General features: G+C 38.0%; 1 protein-coding gene across 1 annotated transcript; it reads left to right on the forward strand.

Annotated features, from left to right (window-relative positions):
- Positions 1–491: 491 nt before the first annotated feature.
- On the forward strand, positions 492–24,252 carry LOC131037365 (uncharacterized). The gene is made up of 2 exons (XM_057969479.2): positions 492–843; positions 23,589–24,252. The coding sequence occupies exons 1-2, from the start codon at positions 788–790 to the stop codon at positions 23,767–23,769; spliced, it is 237 nt and encodes a 78-aa protein (XP_057825462.1). The 5' UTR covers positions 492–787; the 3' UTR covers positions 23,770–24,252.
- Positions 24,253–24,631: the final 379 nt, after the last annotated feature.

Genomic DNA, 24,631 nt, shown 5'->3' on the forward strand with positions numbered 1-24,631 from the left:
AAGCAATTGATGCTTATTTCAGCCCCTGTTTTTTTTCAAACCTTAGTTTTAATTTCTAAACAATAACACTCCACTAAAATAAAGAGAGATTCCAATTTATCCTTTTGCCTAAATAAAAATTTCCATGTGAATGCACCACTTGCTTAAATTTAAACAAATAATGTACTTAAACAACATTAAGGAAGGGGAATCTCATATATTATAAACCATCTCTAGAATTTTCCACTTGCTTAAATTTAAGCAAATAATGTACTTAAACAACATGAAGTAAAGAGAATCTCATATATTATAAGCCATCTCTAAAATTTTGGGCAACTTGCTGCTGTCTTATATGTAATCCTTTTGCTTTGGTTTAATATAAAAAATTAAAATAAATCTCTAAACTATAAAATAGAACTTAATTTAATTTAATATTAATTTAACTACACAGCCGACAGGCCACGGCCAATAATATTTGGCCACATCACAAAACTTAGCATGCCGTGGAAAGGGTACCCATTCCTGGAGAAAGGGTCGCCCAATGGGCCGATGGCGGTAGTGGGTTGCCATTCAACTGTGTGAAGACAACTGCGTGGAGGACTCTTGCACACATGTTAACCGATCAAAACTGCCTCTGCACTCTCCGCCAGAACTTAGCTGCACTGCAGCTTTTATTAGAAAGGATTTACTTGGCCGAGAGGAACGACAATTTGAAAAGTTTAAGTTCCTAAAAGACACCCACGATTGCATTTTAGGAGCAATCTTAGTTCAGTTTAAGGTGTTTTCTTCAGGAGCGAGGAAGTTGAGGATGTGGACAAGAAGAATGCTTGGGCAACTCGTTTCTATGTCTGCAGCTTCTCTAAGGTATTTAGATTTTTGTTTGTTTTGTGCCTGTTTAATACATATAATTGAATCCTCCCATCAAATGGAAATGCCTTACAGCATACAACTAATGCTTGATTGGGTGCCGGGTAAAGTTATTGGGCCCTGTTTATTGAATTTATTGTTTTCTTTTCATTTTTATCATTTAGGTGAGCTAGCTAAACCTATGCCTTTCCAGTGTCAGTAATGTTTAAATCGGTATCAGCCGGTTCTGTCTAGTGAGTGCATAACTTTATATGAGGCGCGCCACTTTGATGTATATATTATTTTAATTCCTGTCAATTGTCAAGTGGTCAGACAAATATCAGGAACGGCATTATATACAGGTTCATCCGTATTTAGATGAAATAACAATTTCTCTAAGCCCTTTTATCTTTGCTGTAGTTTGTTATAGTAAATTGCTTATAATCTTTTTCCATACGGATTACTCGTGTGCCTTAGATGGATGCATTTACATAAGCCCTCTGTACAGCTTATAGGGGAATTGTTTTTGTGTCAGTTAAGACTTTTGAAATATATGCGAGCTACCCTTTTTAAAGAGACTGCGACTTGCATTATATTAATACAAAACAGTGTACATTAAAGACAGAGGGGCATGATTTGCAGCGTCAAGGGGGGATGCATGATTGGCATCCCCAAGAAGACTGCATCAACTTTGAAAACTAGAGTCGACAAGATATGGGCAAAGAAATTCTTCTCAAGGAAAACTCTTTCTCATAAAGACTAACCAAGATTAGCTTTCTCAGCCCTTCCAGATGTCGCTTATGCAAAGAAGATTCTGAAACAGTTAGCATTGTACTCATTCTCTGCACTTTACATGTAAGGTCTGGAATTGATTCTTTTGTAAATTCAATTTTTGGTGGGTTCTACTCAAGGTTTTGGTTGCGTGTGTGACCATATGCTCTAAGTTACTTGAGTTCTAAGGGAGAAATTCACACATCCTGAAAGCGAGCAATGCCATTATTGATAATGTCATTCTTGTATACCCTTGGTGCTGAATATCCTTAATACTCATAAGTAAGACCAAACAAAGAAAATATACCTCTCAAATAGTCTCTTTGACTATTTTTTAGCCCCGCTAGTTGTAGTTTCATTTCCAACTTATTTTCTTAAGATTAGCCAATTCAAAAAATTTAAGACGTAATATTCATAAGAAATTGTGTGATACACTAATTGGCTAGCCATTCTTGTCAAAAGAGATTCCAACATGTACTGGCTACAATATTTTATGAACTCGTAGATGAAAATTTTCAGCACTGGTGCGAGTAGAAATGAGATACAGTACACTGCTATGCAGACATTGTCAACCAAATTAAAAAAGTAGAATTTTGCTTCTCATTTGGTCATTATTAAAAGGACAAAGATCATATATCAAGTTAAAAAGATGAGAAGGTGTACAGAATCAGAGTATCTTTTAAGCAGCCTTCCAACAGGTTGTAGAAACACAAATCCAGTATTCAGGAAAATCCAAGTAGCCCAAGGTAGGACGCTACTTGTGCTGTGATCATCACTAGCATAAAACAAATAATGACTATAACCACAATCCACAAAATGTCTGGAACAGTTGTCTCATCCTGCACTTCTGCTAAAAGAACTGTCTAAATATTTCAAGTTTAAACACAGGTCATAGAGGGCATACCCCCGCTTAGTATTGGAATTCGAAACAGAAATTAACATAACAATTATGTGGAGAAGGTGGCAGCTGGATTAACTGGATCAAAACCACCACCTTTTTGCAAACTGATCTCTACAAGAGGCTTCTCCCTGGCATCGGCAACCAACCATGGGCCTTCATTTCTGACTTTAAGTGTTGTATGAAAGGATACTAGATGTAGGCAGAGGTTGTCAGGTGTTTCAACAGCACGAGGTCTGTGCCTGCAAACATTATAAACACAACAAAAAATCTGTTCAATAGAAGTAACCTCATTCACTCTGAAATCATCCATGTCCCCAGCAGGTTTTAAAGGCCGAGGGTCTTGTATCATTGCCTTCTCATTGCTCTCCAGCCCTAGAAGAGTAGACCCAATTTACTTCTGCTGTTTGCCAATAATCTCTAAGATCTTTTGACTCTTTCTTCAAACAATCATAATCCAGGGGACTTTATGACCAACTGGAGGAGGGGTAGCGGAGGACCCTGAAGCAGTTCCATGCAGTTTAAACATAGCAGAACTAATATAGTTGTTCAAAACAGAGTGATCACCAGTGGCTGGCTGAAACTCCTCTTTGATAGATACGCCACTCCCTGACATTTTACCAATTAACTCTCAAGGACCTTGTAATCCATGCCTGATTGACTGGGTGACAACAATGGAATTCTTGGAGATGGAGTGTCTAGCTTTGGTATTCACAGGATTTGGAGGGATAGCAATTGGAAGTGGCAAAGTCATGAGAGCTATAGGATTTTTAGAATCCTTATACTAATTCGGAACTTGCACATTTTCAAAGGCTTTAATCCCAATAGGAGAGGGAGAAGAATGTTTGGTTTCTAGTCGCTCTTGGAATTGGTGCTCAGTATAGGTTTAGCTGTGGAGCTTACAGGGCATTCAGTAGAAATTTTGGATGTCCAAGCATGGGCCTTAGCAGTCTAGCAGACGATTTGGGAAGCATGGCCTCTCCAAATTGGAGCCCATAGTAACTATAACTGGATTTTTACCTATCATAAGAACGCAAATAAACTAGGGCTTCACATGGCTAAAATATACTAGTAATGCAACTAGGGAAAAAAAAGAACAAAATAAAAAGCATACAAAATGGGAAGCATAGGTCCCTTGTGGGTTCGTGCTGGGTTCTGCCCACAACTTGTGGGTCTGTCCTAGACGAACCCAGGTGAACCTGAGGAGAATTTGGGGGATTTTTGCATCAAACAGGCAAATTTCGCTATAGCACTTTCGAGTCCACAGGATGTATAATTGTCGGCTTCGATAATCTTGATCATGTGTTGGACCTGAGCCATTGATTAGGTGAATCCCATATTTTTCTTGCATCCATAGTATGAGTGTTCTCACATTCATGTTTTCCTTATTCTTGATCTTTCCTATTGTTTTTAATTGACCAAAGTCTTTTGATCTGTGAGTTTTGTCGTTTCTATGTCAACTTAATGGCAAAGTCAAATCTATGGTGAAATGTGCTTACTGCCGGCAAGATTATGGAGTCATATTTTGTGGACCCAAAATTGTTTCAGGTGTATTTTGCTATGTTATATGAGTATTAATATGGTGGTTTATTTTGAACTTAATTACTGCTGCACCAAATCCGCAAACTGAACCCTCAAACCCGAACCCGAACCAATACCAGCACTGACCAGTAACTTAGCTGAAGAGAAAAAATTCTGAATTTTGAACCATGATGAAGATTCTTCCACTGCTGCAAAGATTCTTGTCGCTTCGAAGCTTCCTCTCTTTTTGTCTTCAACAAAGCTGCAAAAGAGTTTGGTCCAGAATTCTTACAACAAAGAGGGCAGATGGCGTTAAGGTATGTTGATTGTACATTTATTTTTTCCATTGCTGATCTAACTCCGTCGGCATCAGAGAGAAAAGGAAGGAGAGGAAGAGTAGTTGAAATCAATCCTGTGAGTGAAGCAGCCATCAGCTGGATTTGCTGTCAGGTCAACGGACATGAAATTTGAAGGCCATGTTACAGTCCAGCATGATGCATAATGGGCCAACTATAAAGAACATTTGGTAGAAAACAGGACATTGAAAGAGAGTGAACAAAGTCATAAGACATGCAAAATTTGTATTGCCGGAAGAAAATGAAAGCAGTTAGTGTGGTTACTTATTTTTCCAATGAAAGAAGTCAATTATGTGACCCCAGAACCTGTTGATGCTGAGGAACACAACAACTGCAACACTACATGAACACCTACCTGCCAGCATTCAAAGCAAACAATATAAAGATCTTTGTAACATATTCTCTCCATGCAGAACACATTTTTTAAAGGAAAACATATGCCCCAGTTTAATCTATAGCAATATTCCTCTAAGTTTAAAGGACAAGAAGAATTATTAAAGTAGGAACCTACTACAAGAACCAGAAGCATGAAAAGAGATGTGTTTTTAATTGAAAATTCTGAAGAAAAGCATGCTTGGGGATAAAATTGACAGTCTCTTCAAACAAGGGAAGCAAAAACAGATTCTATGAAAAGGGAAGGAAAGAATGTGATAACTGGCTATTTATACCTGAACAGGATGCAGAAACCGTTCTTGTACATATGAAAGGGTTTAGACTTTATAGACAAAAAAGGAATGAAGCAGAACAAGACAACAGTATAATGAGCCTAGGTTGGACAGGAAAAGGTTCTTGTTCGGGAAGTACCTAGCTATACTGCAGAAAATAGATAGAAATGCCTTCACCAATATCTCATTACTACCAAAAAATACTTTTGCAGAAGACATGCATTATTTTTTTCATTGATCTAGTCTTATGTGTTAGGTCCCGGAGACAACTGAGAGTTGGGGGGGGGGTGAATCAGTTGTCAAATAAATTCAAGCCAAAAACAACTTAACCAACTTAATGCTTAATACCGATAAACCAGTCCAATATGCCGATAGACAGTTTTAACAGTTAATTGCAATATCGGTAAGGATTAATGCATGAAACATAAAGACAAAGTCATCCACAACACATAACACCAATATTTGTACGTGGAAACCCAGTAAGGGGAAAGACCATGGTGGAAAACCTTACCCACAATCAGATGATACTACTGCAGATAGTAAGTGTATACAAATGGGGTCTGCACATGCAGAAAGGCCAAGCGCCTAGAGCTCACTACTCAATCACAAAATGGAAGTCACACTGACTATAGTTGGATGGTTAAATCCAATAAGAATGTACTGCTCAAAATAGCATCTTCATATGCTGGATTCAGTACCGGTGTAGTTCTGATTGTCTTCTCAAAAACCCTCCTTCAATCTTCAAATGATGTCTGCGTGTATAGCTCTGCTTATTCTGGCATATACCTTCACACAATCCTTTTTCGCATTCCACATTTGATCTTACAAATAAGATCTTACATTTATACCATAACCTAAGACCAATTTTAGTAGGTCGGCTCTACAAGATATTACAATAAAATTAATTTACATATCAATTAATACCCGATGCAATAACCGATTCAATATGTCGGCTTAATGCATTTACAACAATAATACGTCATCACATAGCGTGCCATGCTGATCTGGAAAAGATAAACCTGTCGGTGTAACCTGGACCTATTTGCCGGTAACAACAAATATGCAAATGCTAATGTACAAATAAACAAAACTCCAAGACAAAGTGTCCACACGATGTCTTTGACATAACCAAGTGTTTTCCATATCATTCCAAGTGTCGGTGATCATTATATCTTGCCGGTGTACCAGATACCGGTGACTGTGCATGAGTCACTTGCTTGCCGATGAATGTTGCTGATTCTCCAAAGTGCCAGAGTTGATAAGTGTTTAGTAGGTGTTGACATCAATTACAAAACCATACTAAAATACCAACATTATGTCAACTGTTCTGGAACTAAATTTTTGCAAAGCATGTATGAAATCAAAAATCTATATTGAGGCGATGTGACAAATGCCTTCCCCTTTTGATGTACCAACATGTGCTCAGTTGATACTTAACAGAGTACAATCGATAGAGAATAAAATATCAGTTGCCTTAACTTCTTAAGAATTGTTGCCAAAGGTATAGTATAAGGATTTTATTATAAATATTAAATGTGAAGTTCAATTGGTCAGATGCACCATTTTTTATTCAGGCAGGGATCCCTATCTAACATGCAAGCAGCTGCAGGATGTAGTTTTTCAAAACTCCTAAACAAAAAATTGAGTGAATGAAATGCATGGGTAAATTGAATGGACATCTCAAACACAAGGCACATATGGCACTTCTTTTGATTGGAGAATTCCCAATGTTTAAATGTTACTTTCCAACTGTTTCTTCAGGTGCTGGTCAAACTATCAGTGTAATGAGGACATTGCACTGATCTCATCACTGATACCCAATTCTCTGTCTCATAAAAAGATTTTACATGCCGTGACAAAGGATCATCGTGCATTATAAGAGCTATTTGCCTTTGTTGTTGCATCCATTCCACTATGATGCAGTGTCATATTTCGAGGTCAATCATTTTTATAGTTGCCGTTGGCTACTTACTTTGCTGCAATGGTTACATTCCTTTATTTAATGACTTAATTACTGTCCAAATTGAGTACATCCCCTCAACATTCAAAGCTTGTGTGAAAATTATTAACAACAACAATTGACCAAATGTAGAAACCAGAGCACATAGGAATACAATTACTCCATGAATGCACTAAAATAGAGCACTATATTAACTTCATGTGATAATAGATTGATTCTAAATATGGCTGGTAAAGCCATTGTGTTCAATTTTATTTCTTAACCACCTGACAGCCACCCTACTAGCTACCCATTTTAAACAAAAATAAATAACATATTAACAGCTCTAACACATATAGTGATTCCGAATATTAGGTTATTATTATAACCTAAGTCCTAACACACAAACACATACAACACACTAACAACTTTTGGATCATAAGGACCGCAAAAGCCAACAAACCTCCCTTTGATCCAAAAGAGGTAAATTCTGATGATTTGGAGCATCTCTGAACTGGATCAACCACCTACCCCTGCCATTTTGCAACTCAGCCCTCTATCTTATGGTACCGATCAATTTGTATCAATACCTTTATGTGTCTCCTGATGCCTGACACTTTGCTCTACACTCTAATAGTGAGTAACTCTTTTCAAGTTGTACATCTTGATACACTGACATGATCACACCAAAGTACATCATTCGATATGTCTTTTACCATTCTGTAGCATAAGCAAGATATGTCATCGCACAACTAGAATGACCAACATCCATGGTGGATTACTCTTATCACAACATATAGATAACACATTACATTAAGAGAATACCACTCGCAAACTAATCATGAAGACCTGCTAAACAAGGTGGTTTTACTACTTGACAATCCTACTCCACATCAATGCTCAAAAAATCTGAAACCAAAACTGAACACAATATTGCTAATAGTGAACACCACACTGCTATGAAACACAGAACTAAAAAACCAAACATGTTGAAATAAGAAAAACATCTGCTCTTACCAAAACTATCTCTCAAGAAATATACCCAATCCTCATGCAAGAAGCCAACTGGAGATTAGAATGATCCTCCATCCTTCTAGTGCATCCTCCAAGCTCCTCTTTTTCCTCCCAGGCTTTAGCAGCTAGAGAACCTGAGAATCTCCTAAAATTGTAATGTGGACACTGGATGAGATGTCCATAATGAATATTTTAATGTTTGAAGATGTTGGTTTCAAAAAAAAGCTTCATATTTTACAATGGAGTTGTTATGTCTCCAAATACAATAAAACTTATTTCTGCTTCTTTTGCATATATAATAAAAATGAGGGGTGGGATTTTAACTCATGACCAATTGCAATATCTTAAAACATTTATAGCCAATTCTTCTATGTATCATGTTGTGTTTTGAGACTAGAAACTTGCATTTTTCAAGGAGCCAAACAAATCTTAAGCATAAAAAGCTACTTGGCTCACATTTACAGCACCTATATTAATTCAGGAAAGACATTAGTGCTTTTTGATGTGTTTTTATGCACTATGCAACACATAATAAAATACCAAAGGCATTCTATCCTCTCTTGATCAAAATCTCCTTGGATGCTAAATTATGCGATCAACCAAGATGACTCCAAGGTTTCTACTGTCAAGTCTTGATGTGCTCTTGGATAGACTTAGTGTGTTTGATGTGATTTGCTAGAATCACAAGGGGGACTTGTTGACCTATTTTTTATGACAGCGTCTAACACAGAATAAAGTCACCAACGGTCACCTTATCCTCTCTTGATCAAGACTAGTCCATATGCTAGGATTGCTTAAAGTTCAAACGGCTAATCCCAAGGTTCCTTCAGTGCGTGGACGTGACTCAGATGTTTGATGGGTTTGCTGATAACCCAAGGGGCCTTAGGTGTGTTCAATTGGAGAAGACTCATGCAAGCTCAAAGAATTATGCACGGATGATTTGCAATGAAAGCTCTAGTTTTTGATCTTTTGGATTTTTCAAATTACGCGGAAAGTAAATGAGAGTAGGGTAGAGAAGACTATGCTCAAGCTAATCTAATCCTAAGAACAGGAGACGGGATCACTCATGCAAAATCAAACCACGCTTCGTTTCGCCAACAGAGCACAACTACATGAAGGCGGTGTAATCTTCAAAGGGTGCGTGGAGGTTTTTCAGATCATCAATATGGACCATCGGATCGAACAATCTCTACTGATGATCGAAGTTAAGCATATACACATCAAAAGGCTCAGGCTAACTTTGCACGGTATACAACAATCAGCTGCACACCAAAAGTATGAGCTCAGATTCTGCAACAAGTACTCCTATCAGATCCAGTTCTTCTAGCAACATATAAGCAAATCTAATCTAATTGAAGAGAGAAAGACCATGCAAATTGCCAAAGTAGAACAAGAATACACCATCAAAATTGAACAATGCATTAAGTTGGCTACTTCACAATCCTGATGCAACAATCTCAGACAATAATCTCTCCTCTCTTACAAATGAGGGGGTCACCCCCTTTATATAGCCCTCAGGCCATTGCAAACTCTAATTAGGGTTTCTCCCCATAAGATTCCCCACTCAAGGTGCAACAAGGTGGGAATCGGTAATAAATAAACCATTATGCCCATGTACAATTAATTCAAAAGCCTAAAATAGTGCCCACTAGTGCATTAAATATGCCCCATGATGCTGATTATGCCCAAAATATAACGAACACCTTTATGCAAGGAATAAATGTCCATCATTCTCCATATGACGACGACATGCATTGAGAATCTGTCATAAAACCATAAATGAGGAGGTTGCATGCAAGAAGATTCCTCATCCGACGATGACATGCATTGACTTGACCCACACTCAATCCAAATACCTCCAGCAGTAAATACACCACTACTATTCAACCAAAAGATTCTCGTCCAAAAATGGACAACCATTATCCCACTCATTCATGGCGTATGCAATGAATCTGCTGACGACGGCTTCCAGCTCTCCGATGGCGACACTTGGCACATTTTCGATGTCAAATTCCATCAAGGCAATTTCTTCCTCGCTCCTGGAAAAGAAGCTCTCCCACTCCATCATGACTTCCTGTGTCTTCTTCATTATACCGGAGAATGAAGAAACATTTGCAAAATGCTCTTTGGGGAATGAGCCTATGAAGAAGAAATCGTGCAACTAAGATTTCAGGGAGTTCACTGTTATTCCACCGTCATTGAGTTTCCTTACGAACGATGCCTCAATTGCACTAATGATTTCATCCTGCACCCCTCTGATGGACTCTTTCAAAGTAAAGGAGTCTACACTGAATTTATCGAAGCTGTTTTTTCCTGAGCAGACGACGTAGAACCATCAGGGAAAGTCATAAGCTTCATTTTCCTGAATCACTTTCCCGTCAACCAAAATTTGCCTTGGAACCTTCGTCAAAGCCCTAAGTCGTGGAATGGTTAAGTCCTGGTAAATGTGCACATCCTCCCATAATCCTTCTGCTGTCTCTAGTCTGTTTAGGAGGGTCACGAACTTTGAATGAGGCAGAGCTAGGTCTTCAATGAATTTTCCTGCTTCGGTATAAACATCCTCTATCCATTCACTAGAATTTTGCGCCATTGCTCTAATAACCTCTGCATCATCAACCACTTCCTTAGGAAGGGAGGAAGGAGGAGTGAATGAAGGACCTGCTTCCCTGAGGGGTCTTTTGAAACTCCTGACGTACTCGCATAGGACTCTATTTTCTTCCCTCAACCGCTTACATTTCACCTTTGATTTCAGCAGTTTCTCCTTCATGGCCAAGGAAGACTCTTCAAAGTCTCCCATTACTTGACTTGTGGAAGCATGGCCAAGATCAATTTGTCTGATAACATAATCCTCTTGCCTGATCTCGTTTCTATCTTTATCCACTGCAGGTTCAGCAATGTGCAAGGTCCGGGATCCAGATTCTCCCCTAACAACCTTGGAAAATTTTCGGGGAGCCTTCTTTTCTGTTGGCTGATCCATCATTTTCAATAATTCTTCTAACTCCTGAGCAGGATCAATTTCCCTTTCTGATTCCCTTGTCAGCCTTCCTACCAGCCAATCCGGAGCAAGGATGGAGTGACTATGATCTTCTATGTGCTCCTGTTCCTGCGACTTTTCCTCCATTTCACCAAGGATAGCTTCCACGAAGCTATCCTGGCGAGCCTCTTCTTGGTGAGGGGGACTTTCTTGCCTTTGACTTCTTGGCCAATGGTGTCCCTGTGAAGCGTTGATGCTGAGTATATCTGGTGCCGGAATGCTCTCTGGAAGTGGACCTGTGGTATGTGGAAACATCTCTACCTCCTGCACACTCGAGGAACTTGCTGATGAGTGATCTCCTTTCGTCCTTTCTTTCTTTTGTGGAGGTTCTTCCTGCTGGACTTCCTGTTGAACCTCCTGTGGGATTTCTTGCTGGATATCCTTATTGCTGTCCTTGGTCTCTTTTGGGCATTTTTTCCTTTATCCATCCGAACTTCCCTTCCTGCTTGAATCTGCGAAAAGCCTTCAGTTGCCTCACTGTGGGAATCTAGACTTCCCATTAGCTGATATGTTAGATGAACATTCCCTTCCGCCAATTTCCTTATCTGCCTGTCAATCCGGTGCTTGGTGAATTTTAGCACCGGTCTAGCTAAGATACTCAAATCATCCATCTCGGGCTCTGACCAATCTGGCAACTGAATAGGCTGATCCTTTACTTTCTTGAATTCAGGTTGTATCAAATCTGCATCTTCCTTCACTTGATAAATTTCACTTATTTTGATGGTGTCGAGGGGCAATCTGGAATGCATTCTCTTCCGGACCTCAAGGTCATCCTCGACACCTGCCCAATAATCTTCTAAGTGAAACTTGTGTATGAATTTGACGCCAACAACCTTTCTAATTTGGCAGTAAGGATCATATTGGGCCCCAGATGTATAAAATGGCAGACGATAGAAAGCCAATTCCCCTGCAGCACTTTCAGCGGCTTCCAAGCTTGGGCATATTTCCATGAAGTCACCCAAGACAACTGGAAATTCAATTGATTGCTTTTTCTTCTTCTTCTGCAACTGATCATAGGCGGTTAACTGTCTCATGAGCTCCCACAATACAAGCCCGTCTGATGGATATCTTGGCAACTTGTATGACTGGAACGAGAATCCTTGCATCCTGATGTAGGTGAATTTAGGAAATTGCAAGAACGCAACTCCATACTTCTGGACCAAGGCATTCGCTTGCGGCGACACCCTTACGTGCAACTTCTTTTGCATAAGCCGTGTCAAATACATGGTGAAGGTGTCATTCACCAACCTGCAGGAATTGACATTGTGAAGATACAGCTGGGGATAACACTCATGTACTTTCAGCTGAGCTGGTCCGCAACCCATGATTCCTCTTGCTGGCAGCCCATCGAATCCTCCTCTTCGCGCAAGCATATAGAATAGGTAGGAGCTCATGAAAAAGGATTGGGACTTTTTTTTTTTTTTAGTTTTTCAATTGCTCGTGCAAGTAGTGACTGATCAATCTGGCCCAGTCAATCAGTGCATTTGAATTCATGATCTCACCTATGTAGAAGAACATCCAGGCCTCAAAGTTCACAGAATGTGGACACCCCATTACTCTGCTTAGCATTTTTATCAGGTCCACATACTCCTACTTGAACTCGAAGATGGTGAGAGTTTTTGGCATCTTGGAAGCATGCACCCTAGGCTTCAGCAACCACTGCTTGTTAATCAAATCAGCACACCTGGCAAGACCTACTTCATATACTGCCTAAGCTCCGCTGCTGGTCCTGTATGTCATGGAATAATGTGAAGGAATTCCGAAACCTCACCAATTGACTTCGAAGTCAATGTTGCTAGCAACTTGCCATCAGGTGTTGAGATTGTCTTTCGCTCCAAATTATAATGTGTTGCACATTCCTGGACTAAGTTCAGGCACTGAATAGCAGGAGGAAAACTAGCTGCCGCAACAATTCCGCTTTTGACAATTTTGATAGCTGTTGGTGATGGACTGTGCCCTGCTGTCCCAAACATTCTGATCTTGAATGCAGCCAAATTGAATGTGCCTAAATTAGTATCGCTGATCTCTTCCCATCTTGAATTCAGTCGGGAATGGGGAAAGAAACCTTTCATTTCTGCCTTGATCAATGCCTGCCCGGAGAGAGTAGCTGCCTTGCTTGATTCTACCATCCTGGAAGCACCTTGGAAATGATGAAAACAGAGATTAAGTATGACCACTCTTCAATTCTCCACTTCTTCTTATCCTGAACCTTGCACGTGAGAAATGAAATGCCTTTCCAAACTTATATAGAATTCTTAAGAGGCATTAAATTAGCAATTGCATTCATGACGCATCATACTTTCCCAATTACTATGCCATGCAGAAGAAACTTCCCATGCGAGTGAGTTTGAATTTAGAAATTTCCTTAAATACACCAAGTCATGCATCATACTTGGAATATTATCTTCGCCAACTCGTTGATTTTCAATTTTTCCAATTTTGGAGGGAAATTGAAGGATCTTCTTAGGATTTGCTTGATTCCATTCTAACTTGTCGTTTCCGGCTTTTGAAGGAATTTCCACTTCTCTTTTCAACATCCCTATTTTTTAGGGATCCTCCTAAAATTTCGGAGCCAAGTTCATTGGATGGAGAATTTCACCACGATTCCGAATCTATAAAATTTTCCACATTCCGGCGAGATTCGGTGTCTAAAAAATAGCAAATTCAAAAATTAAATTTTTTAGCTTGGGCATGGAATTCACCCCTTGGCCTCCAGGGGAATTTTTCTTTTTGATTCCTCCTTGACCCCTTGGCCTCCATGCCTTAGGCAAAATTTCAATTTTTAGCTTGGGCATGGAATTCACCGTGTCTTGGAATTTTATCATCATTTCCTTGATTCTCCTTGACTTGGCCATTTCAACACTCCTTATTTGGGTGCAATTTCTTTAAGAGGGAGGAATTTTATGTTTGAACGTTCCTACATCACCTAATTTTGGCGCCCTAGCTAACCCTTGGGTGCTATTTCCAACAAGGCAAGGAACTCATGTCTTTTCTAATTATCCTTGGCATGTCCATTTTGGCGCCCTTCTTCTCCTTTGGGCACTATTCTTCATGAGGCGTGGAATTTTCACCTTTTCACTTTCTCCGTGGCATGTCCATTTTGGCGCCTTCCATCAGGCTAGGGCGCATTTGACACTTGGAAGGGAATTTCAACAATTTCAAAGATTTCTTGCACCCCCCACTTTGGCGCCTTCCATCAGGCTAGGGCCCATTTCACCCTTGGTCAAGGACTTTTGCAATTTGCCTGTTTCTCCATGCACTCTCCATTCTGGCGCCCTCCACAAGGCTGGGGCGGAAATTCCTCCTGAGGGAGGAATTCATTGTTTTGTGAATTGTCCATGTCTTCTCCTGTTTAGCGCCCTCCACAAGGCTGGGGCGGAATTCTGCATAGGTGATGGATTCTTGCCATTTGTCCATTTCTCCTTGCATTCCCCATTCTGGCGCCCATCCTTGGTCTAGGGCAGAATTTTCACTGGGGGAAGGAATTCATTGATTTGTGAATTGTCCATGAGAAGACCACCTTGGCGCCCAATTACTCCTTTGGGCAGAATTTTCACCCTGGCATGAATTCTTGGAATTTCCATGCTATCCCTGGATACTTGGATTTAGCGCCCAACTGCATACCTGGGCAGAATTTTCACTTTGGAATGGATTCTTGGAATTGATCATTCAATCTTAGAACATTTTGATCTCCTTGTGATTTTGAAGTGACTTCCTGAACTTTGGCGAATTTCTGAGCTTTCTATTTCAGGCATGGGCTTCCAACACTTAACCAATTTCTGGCTTTCTCTGTCTGCTTTCTGACTTTCCGGAATTAGAAATATCTACAAATGTCTGATCTTTGTCGCCTTGTTAGTACTGACTTTCCAAAAATAGAAACCTTCAAAGTGTCAGTGTTAGACCCTTAGACAGGGTGCAGGAATGACTTACAATAAATAGAAACTTACTAAAAATAGTAAGTTTGATTTTTGGCAAAATGACGACATTCCGGGACTCAGAAAAATCCCTATTTTCTAAAAAATAGGAACTTTCTAAAATTAGAAAGTTGCTCCGCGTTGGCTCAAATTTTACTGGGAGGCTCCTTGAAGGGTCCTGATTCTAGTTCTAAGTTCAGTTTTTCCAAAACCCTAAAAGAAACCCCTAAAATCTAGGACAAAAGGCGGAAACCCTAAAAGGACAAAACATGCCCTAGATTTCACCAAACTTACTCGAACGAAAAGCATATCAACTCCAAACGACCCCCGAACATCCGCAAAGCGGAGAAACTGACGAGATTGCCACCAAAACACACAAAAAACCAAGACCAAATGATCAAAAGGGCCAAAAAGTTAGGGGGTCCCTATCTGGGATGGGGTGATGTGTGATTAGGTCACAACAGGACTTATGTTGAACTTAAATTTTTGAATGTTGTTGGAACCTAGGAATTTACTTGACTTAGAAAACAAAAGGCAAAGGGATAGGGTTTAGGAAGTTAGTCTAATCCTAGAATGTAAGAAAATGTGAATGATTTAGTGAAATTCAACCATGCTTTGTTTCGCCGTGCAAGGAACAACCAGGCAAAGCTGGAGTGATCTTCTAAGGAGAGCAAAATGATGTTCAAATTACTACCAACGACATAGACACCATCAATGTAATGCATATCAATGAGCGACTAGCAATCGAAGTTAAGCTTATAAAGAGTTCAGTTGACTATGCAAGGTACTTTACAATCAGCAAAATACTAGTAGTATGAACATACAAATTTCACTACTAATCATCCACAATAGCTTTCATCCATATAATCAACATGAAAATAAATGAGAAGTAGAGACCATGCAAATGTTGAATCAACACATGAAATTCACCATATCTTCAATGAAAATGATATGTTTCTTGCAACAAAGTCTTGGCAACAATCTCCTTTTCTCCTACTCTACTCCAATTGCTAACTATCGATTGTTTCTGCTACTAACTATTATCTATTACTCCACTCTTTTCTATTAACCTTTACAAATAAGAAAATTGAGCCTTATATAGATAGATCTTTACAATGAGTGGCTCAGATTGATTCACATTTCACAATCAATGGCCAAAATTACAAGATGAAAACCCTAATTAGGGTTTGTTACAACAAACTCCTTTTCAGCCAATGAGAATATACATTTGATTTGACATATGTCCACATTGAATGTGATCCAATAGAAAATGAAGTTAGATATCTTGACTTTTTGTGCCTCCATTGATTGAGTCAGATACATTGCATCTGGACATGCTGACATGGCACACATTGAGTGATTGATGATGAGTAGGACTCCACCTCAACGTGCACACCATGTAGATCATCACAAGGTGTTTGAGATTGAGACATATCTCTTGATACTTAACATTATCAATTTGCTCAATGGGATGATGATAGAACATATTCCCATATTGTATCATCTAAGCATAGTCAAGCAAACTTTCTAACCTCGCTTAGCTCTTTTACCTCCTTAGGAATCAAAATTGTTTCTTCTTGATTATCTTCTTCGCCTTCATCTTCTTTCTATCATCCCTCTTATACCTCAGATGTATTTGGCCTTGACCTTTCGATTTCCCAAAGGAAATCTAAGGTCGTTATAGTTGTAGCTTTCATTTGCACTATCTTCCTTTGTCATCACTGTGAACATGCTGATCTTTGCACTTGCATTGCTGAGTTCTTTCAGTCAATTATTTGCCTACACATGCTGTTGAGCCTTTATCTTGAATTTCTTCTTGTCATGATGTTGTCATCGCAAAGCTTCTCCATAATATGAAGTCTCTCTCCTCATTGAATCTTCTTCATGTTGTTGATGTTGATACAGCGCATTCCTTTCACTATGATGAAGACCTTAATGTGTAACGTCCCCTACCAGTACAGGGCCTTAAAATCTGCAATAGATGGCTCGATTGATGATAACCCTGCAATCACAAGGATGCACACAATACCTACAAGCATATATATATATATATGACAGATCAGCCTAAACTATCAGCACTAACATGCAGACAGAGAAAAACTATAATAGGCTAAAAAGGAGAGCAAGGGACTGCTTGTCTACCAAATCCAAGAGCTGGTTGCTTCTAACCTCCTTGCTAGATGGGTAATCTCCCTATGCTTCCCTTCTAAACCTTAATACTTTCAGACTTTATACTTTAGCACTTAAGATTCTTTCCAACTTGGTAAGACTGGTATAGAGAAAGTAACTGGCTCCTTGACTTCATGGATCCTATGACCACATGAAAGCCCCTCGTTACCATTGGAAACCCTCTCCATACTCTCACCAAGATGGATGTAAGAGAGTCCCTAAATTCTGTACTGAACAAGCAGCATTCATTATACATGTAATTACACGGTAAATATTTCAGACAGTATGAAAATCAGACATTTACAACAGCATACATAATCTTCCAGACCAATATAATTTTTAATATAAACATATTCTTAACATAACTAGTATTCATGATATTAATCCGCTATTGTAGATATTGAAGAGTATGATATGAATTATATTAAAAAGGGGAAAGTAATTCTCTTGCAGTTCGTAGAAAGGCAGAGTTAGACTCCTATGTAATGGCTGGGCCCCACTTCTCAAGATAGTTTTCCTCTCCTCTTAAAATATTCTTTTTCTTCCCGTATATCCTCTTTGACCCACGCATGCTTACCTTTATTGCAAAGGAAAAGGCACGCTCATTGGGGGAGACATGACTTAGTCTTGAGTCACGTCCTCCCAATATTAAACGGTATCTCTTTACCCAATAAGAAATCGTGGCATTCATAATCAGTTCATTGGGTGTTAATAATATTATTCAATCTATTAGTTATTAACACATTCTTCTTTATTATATATTTAACAACACATATTAAATATTCAATATTATTATTTAATTATGTTTTAATTTAATTTTTACTTTTTTATTCTTTTGTATTTTAATTTTATTATAATTATTTATTATTAAATTATATTTCAAAGTGGGGACATTACAGTCCGCCCCACTCAAGATTGCTTGTCCTCAAGCAATGATCATGGAATGTTCAAAATGATTCCCAATATGAAATGGCTTTCCAAACACTAATAGGATAAACATGCTGCTACTTTTTGTAAAAAACTCTAGTTCTTGCCCTAAATCACCCTTTTATGGAAAACTACAAATGGAACAAGATGCGTACCTGATTGAGATCCTGTAATAGATTAGGAAACCATTGGAACTAATAATATAAATATCTAAAGAAAGATAATTAAGCATAAATTAACTAAACCAAGGTCTGGTCTAACTCCCTATTGGAGCTCAATCATAAGAAAGTGGGTGTAAGAGGGATGATGAGGTGTCCAAGAGACCCTCTACACTAGGCCCAAGAGTGGAGTGAAAGCCAGAACCCCCTTGGCCTCATGGGACCACCGGTCAACTAACATGAGGTGGGCTGCCTAGTGAGGTATCCTATCACCATTCCCCTTCATCACTTCCATCCTTATCCCCTTGTTAATAATCAATTATGATAGAGTTTGGAAAGATACAATAGGGTGCCCTGAATGTCCTTCCCCTCTAAGTCCAAGAGCAGTGGACTTTGTCTTACATCCCCTTGGCCTCATGGGACCATTAGTCAACTACCATGAGGTAGACTACCTAGAGGAGGACCTCATCACCATTCTCCCTCCTTGTACTTCCTTATGTTACTATCATGGCAGTTTGCTCAATAAATTCATCATGGATTACTTATACATTTCATAGTTGTGTAATTAAAGACAAGTTTTTCTGTCATCCTTGTTTCACATCACCTCTTAAATGGTTTGCACAATATCATAGATATTTAATGTTAAGAACTTATGATTATAGTAGTCATAGACACTCATGGAGAAAACAAACACATCAGATATGAATCAAACACAGAGCATACAATTGCAAACATGAAGCATACACATGGATATCTGCAAACACAGATACCGTTTAATATTGGGAGACATGACTTAGTCTTGAGTCACGTCCTCCCAATATTAAACGGTATCTCTTTACCCAATAAGAAATCGTGGCATTCATAATCAGTTCATTGGGTGTTAATAATATTATTCAATCTATTAGTTATTAACACATTCTTCTTTATTATATATTTAACAACACATATTAAATATTCAATATTATTATTTAATTATGTTTTAATTTAATTTTTACTTTTTTATTCTTTTGTATTTTAATTTTATTATAATTATTTATTATTAAATTATATTTCAAAGTGGGGACATTACAGTCCGCCCCACTCAAGATTGCTTGTCCTCAAGCAATGATCATGGAATGTTCAAAATGATTCCCAATATGAAATGGCTTTCCAAACACTAATAGGATAAACATGCTGCTACTTTTTGTTAAAAACTCTAGTTCTTGCCCTAAATCACCCTTTTATGTAAAACTACAAATGGAACAAGATGCGTACCTGATTGAGATCCTGTAATAGATTAGGAAACCATTGGAACTAATAATATAAATATCTAAAGAAAGATAATTAAGCATAAATTAACTAAACCAAGGTCTGGTCTAACTCCCTATTGGAGCTCAATCATAAGAAAGTGGGTGTAAGAGGGATGATGAGGTGTCCAAGAGACCCTCTACACTAGGCCCAAGAGTGGAGTGAAAGCCAGAACCCCCTTGGCCTCATGGGACCACCGGTCAACTAACATGAGGTGGGCTGCCTAGTGAGGTATCCTATCACCATTCCCCTTCATCACTTCCATCCTTATCCCCTTGTTAATAATCAATTATGATAGAGTTTGGAAAGATACAATAGGGTGCCCTGAATGTCCTTCCCCTCTAAGTCCATGAGCAGTGGACTCTGTCTTACATCCCCTTGGCCTCATGGGACCATTAGTCAACTACCATGAGGTAGACTACCTAGAGGAGGACCTCATCACCATTCTCCCTCCTTGTACTTCCTTATGTTACTATCATGGCAGTTTGCTCAATAAATTCATCATGGATTACTTATACATTTCATAGTTGTGTAATTAAAGACAAGTTTTTCTGTCATCCTTGTTTCACATCACCTCTTAAATGGTTTGCACAATATCATAGATATTTAATGTTAAGAACTTATGATTATAGTAGTCATAGACACTCATGGAGAAAACAAACACATCAGATATGAATCAAACACGGAGCATACAATTGAAAACATGAAGCATACACGTGGATATCTGCAAACACAGAGCATACATGTGAATAGACATATTGTTAGATTCATTTTCCTTGACTAGAATGATTCATTGATTCATCTTTAGATTCTTTACCCTGCAGGATGGCAGGATCAATGCTCTGATACCACTGTAATGTCCCCTACCAGTACAGGGCCTTAAAATCGCAATAGTTGGCTCGATTGATGATAACCCTGCAATTACAAGGATGCACACAATACCTACAACTATCAAGAAAGAACATGACACTTATGGTCATAGATATGTTGCTTCTAATCCTCATCTTAATATACAAAAAGCTCATCCCTTGCTTTGACTCAAAGAGATATCCATGATATTATGCAAATGTTGGACCAACCAAATCGGTTCCTTGCAAATATGGTTGATACTTTACCATGCGAACACAAGATGACACTTATGGTCATAGATATGTTGCTTCTAATCCTCATCTTAATATACAAAAAGCTCATCCCTTGCTTTGACTCAAAGAGATATCCATGATATTATGCAAATGTTGGACCAACCAAATCGGTTCCTTGCAAATATGGTTGATACTTTACCATGCGAACACAAGATGACTTTCCTCTCCAAGGATGAGAGAAAACTTATTGTAAACTATGCACTGTGCCAGTTTCCAACTCGTGGTTTCATTATTGAGAGTTACTGGGAAATACAAGTACACAAGTTAGAAAATAATGGACAATAAATTGTGCTTATACTTTAGATGATGATATCAACCTTATGATAGTAAAGATTATATTGGTCATTTGACAAATAATTCAAGGACTCTTTAAGAAAATCATGGTAGTACATAGTGGGACATAACCAAGATTCATATATTATATCAGAGTAACACAACAAAAGCTTAATCTCCAAAGTTGATTTGATCCTATTATGGGCAAAATGATTCAGTTTGATAGATTAAGACCAATGTTGATTGAGGACAAGCAATCTTGGGAAGGATGGACTGTCATTGCCCCACCATAGAGAGCACAGCCTTCACAAAACAGATCACATCTTTAATAGCAATTAAACCTAAGCGATAAAATAAAATAATAATAGCAATTCAATAAGAGGGGCTGACCAAGAACAAAAGAAATTAAAAAAAAAGCAGTGATTTATTTTAAGGGAGCCGACTATGATTAAAGAGTGTATAATTATCAGCAATTATTTAAAAGGCATTCTAGGGCAGCAATTCATTATGAAGGGATGTGTCCCTTGCAAAGGCTATAGTGAAGATGTGCAACTCCCTCCCAAATCATTTGGAGAGGCATCAATTCAAATCATAACAATTGAGAGTAGAAATTCAGAATGTCACTCAGTTATAAAGGAATCCAAGAGATTTGGACAATAATTTGTTATTACAAAAGGCAGCAATGAAGGGTGGTGATGCAATTTTTATCAAAGGTGGTGACTCTTTCACCATTAAAGTATAAAGGAGAGATCATTTCAAGGATTCAACCATCACTCTATCAATTCAGCATTCATTAAATTATCACTCACCAATACATCAAATCAGAAATCATTAAATCATCACTCAGGAATCCATCAAAGTAAATCATTCAATTATCAATAGGGAATAAAGGAATCAAATAAACAATCAATCAATCATACAAACATCCATCATTCAAACATCACCTATCAAGCATCAACCATGCTAGCATCAAATCATTCAAATATCATTAAAACATCCACTCATCAATCCGTCAAGGAATGACAATAAAGAGAAATCAAGCAATCAGCAATAATCTAGCAAATACATCAAGATGTTAGTTTTGAATTCTAGTTAGTACTTGTAAACTTGATGGGGTCCGGGCCCATGGGATGGGCTAAGGTTTGGAGGAATGGGGTCTTTTCCTACCTTTGACAAACTAGGGATGGGGTCTTTGGTTTTATCTCTGTTGAGTTAGGGATGATGTCTTTTAACTCAGCAGTTAGGGAGAATTCATGACTTGATCAATTGAGTATTATGCTATAATTTATTGATCTAAGTATTATTTATCTTTGACAAGACAGTTTGAAGGAGAATTATTGCAGAAAATCAAGACAATTTCTATCTTCTGAATTATTTATAGAATTATAAGTTGAATATTATAATAAAAATTCTTTATTTTTTGATAAATTATATTTATAAATATATTGTAATTCTCATATTAAGTTGGAATTCTTGTTTTAGGGCAAAAATCAGGAATATCCCAAAAAAGGTCATTACATATTTCTGTCTTTTCATAGAGCCTCCAATGCTCTGTTACAGAGTAATTGAAAGCTAGGACTGTGGTGAAAAGTACTGAAATAATGACATAGGATTTTTGGTCAAGCATATTGGTGCTTCAGTGGGTTTTGATTTTCCTTTTGCTTGTGCAACCTTTTCCTAATCTTGAAAGTTTGACGAAACACCTCAATATATACAAAGTGCTTGTGATATTCTAGCTTTAATCGCCTTCTGGACATTTGCATCTCTCAATATTAAACATGGAGAGCAGGTCTTACCTTGAAACTGTACTAGTTTAGCGCCTCTGTTCTTCTTGAAGCTCGTCAAGTCAGAGATCAACAGCAAGAATAGTTTACAAAGAAAACTTTAGGTTTTTAAGAAGTTTGTGCATAACAATTCGCTTGACACGAGTTACAGGATAAAGTTATTCCAACATATAAGTTGTAACGAACTAGGTAACTTGCATGTGTGAAATCTTGTTTCCAGCATCTATTGCCATGAAAACCACGGATTTTCAATGTCTTTTTGTTGTCCAAGTTTTGAAGTTGATCAGGTCTACACAATAGGGTCCTTTTGAGCTTATCATGCAAATGTTGGGTTTTTGTTCATTTTACTCATTTTTAATTGAGAGCAATTATACCTTTTATTTATTATGAAAATCTAACAGGCTGCATTGTTGGAAACAATAGCTAATGTTTTATACATTTCTGTGGCTTTTTTATCAGCTCATTTAATAACTGATTTATATTTAGCCAAAGATTATAAGTTCTCATCACAGTTTAAGAAATGTATGCCTTGGTGAAGTGCTGATGATTTAGTAGTAAGCTTGCTTCAATCTTTTGATCTAAATATCTGCGAAAATGATATCCTACCATGTAATTGAAAGTTTCACTCATCGGGCATTGTATATTAATTATTCTTACAACCATTATTGGGTCCCTTGCTTTTTATGCATTTGAATCGACGTGTTCCTGTTTATGTTTCACCGTCGTTCATTTATGTAATTAGCTTCAGAAAACAAGATGCGTCACTTAATAATGGGAAGAGCTAGAGACTGCTAATTTATTTTCTCCATATTTATTACTATTTTGCTAGATTTAACACATTTCATGATATTTTTTTTCATGTTCTTATATAATTGATTTGAGTAAAGTAACTTTTTTCAACATGTTGTCAGGCAATTGGAGCGGGATATGGAGGTTGTAATCGATGTTTTGCAACCTGGTCCTCTTGGCGTCGTTGAACACAAGTACTCAGATCATGAAATAGCTGAGGCACGATCAACAACACAGAAGGCAATTGAGAACTGGCGCCAGGCTTCCTTGAAAAGGAAGACGATGCAAAAATCTAATTCATAGTTGAATAATATTTGAATTGGACTTAAACCATAGTGGACCAACATATGAGGATTTTATATTCCTTCCCGTACTGCTTATTTTCCTCCAATTGTCCATGTGAATTTGACAAGGACAAATGGTCTACCTAGGTTGCTGCCATATCATGAGCAACTTACTTATCTTGACATTTGAGTTCTGCATTGCATGTAGCCTGTCCACATATTTGCCTCTTGAAATCTCACGCCTCTGTTTTAAATGGAAATACTTGAGATACAGGATATAAAATCATAGATTCAATATTCCTTTAGGAGAAACCCTTAATATATCATTTGCAATAACGATTTTGAAAAACATTGTAATTATTCTTGAACACCTTTCACATCCAATGATAATTATTGTAGCACCTAGTCAAGATTCTTAGTGAATCATTTCTAGCCTGTAATCCATTTGTGATAGCCATCATTGGGTTTCTGATTAATATTATAATCGGAATTCTTCGGCTTCCTTATATTTCTAATTTTTTAAGTAAGTTGGGTTAAAATGTCAAATATGGTTGAGATATGCATTCTAACAAGCTGTCTATTTGTGTGTGCGGAGGATACCACCTTATCCTTATAAGGGCCCCAACTCAAGAAACAAACAAATGTTAACAGTTTTACATAGAAGATAAGCAATATTTCCTGCATGAACAATCCTTGTAGGGGCCCTTATTGAACATATAAATATATATAAAATCAAGCTCCAACAGGGTCAAGGTAGTACACATACTCACCAACAACTAACAGTGGCTTTATCTATTGTTTCATCGACCCTGTCAAATATTTGAATTTTGCAATCATCTACATCCATTACTGCATATGCTAGCTTGATTTCACCATGACCA

Source organism: Cryptomeria japonica, chromosome 3, assembly GCF_030272615.1.
Source record: "Cryptomeria japonica chromosome 3, Sugi_1.0, whole genome shotgun sequence".
NCBI classification, from domain to species: domain Eukaryota; kingdom Viridiplantae; phylum Streptophyta; class Pinopsida; order Cupressales; family Cupressaceae; genus Cryptomeria; species Cryptomeria japonica.

What these genes read in the sequence shown, in the direction of transcription:
- LOC131037365 (XM_057969479.2), top strand. Translation starts at nt 788, where the DNA reads ATGTGGACAAGAAGAATGCTTGGGCAACTCGTTTCTATGTCTGCAGCT. An exon ending in ATGTCTGCAGCTTCTCTAAG is followed by an intron (nt 844 to 23,588) that starts GTATTTAGATTT and finishes ACATGTTGTCAG; the next exon opens with GCAATTGGAGCGGGATATGG.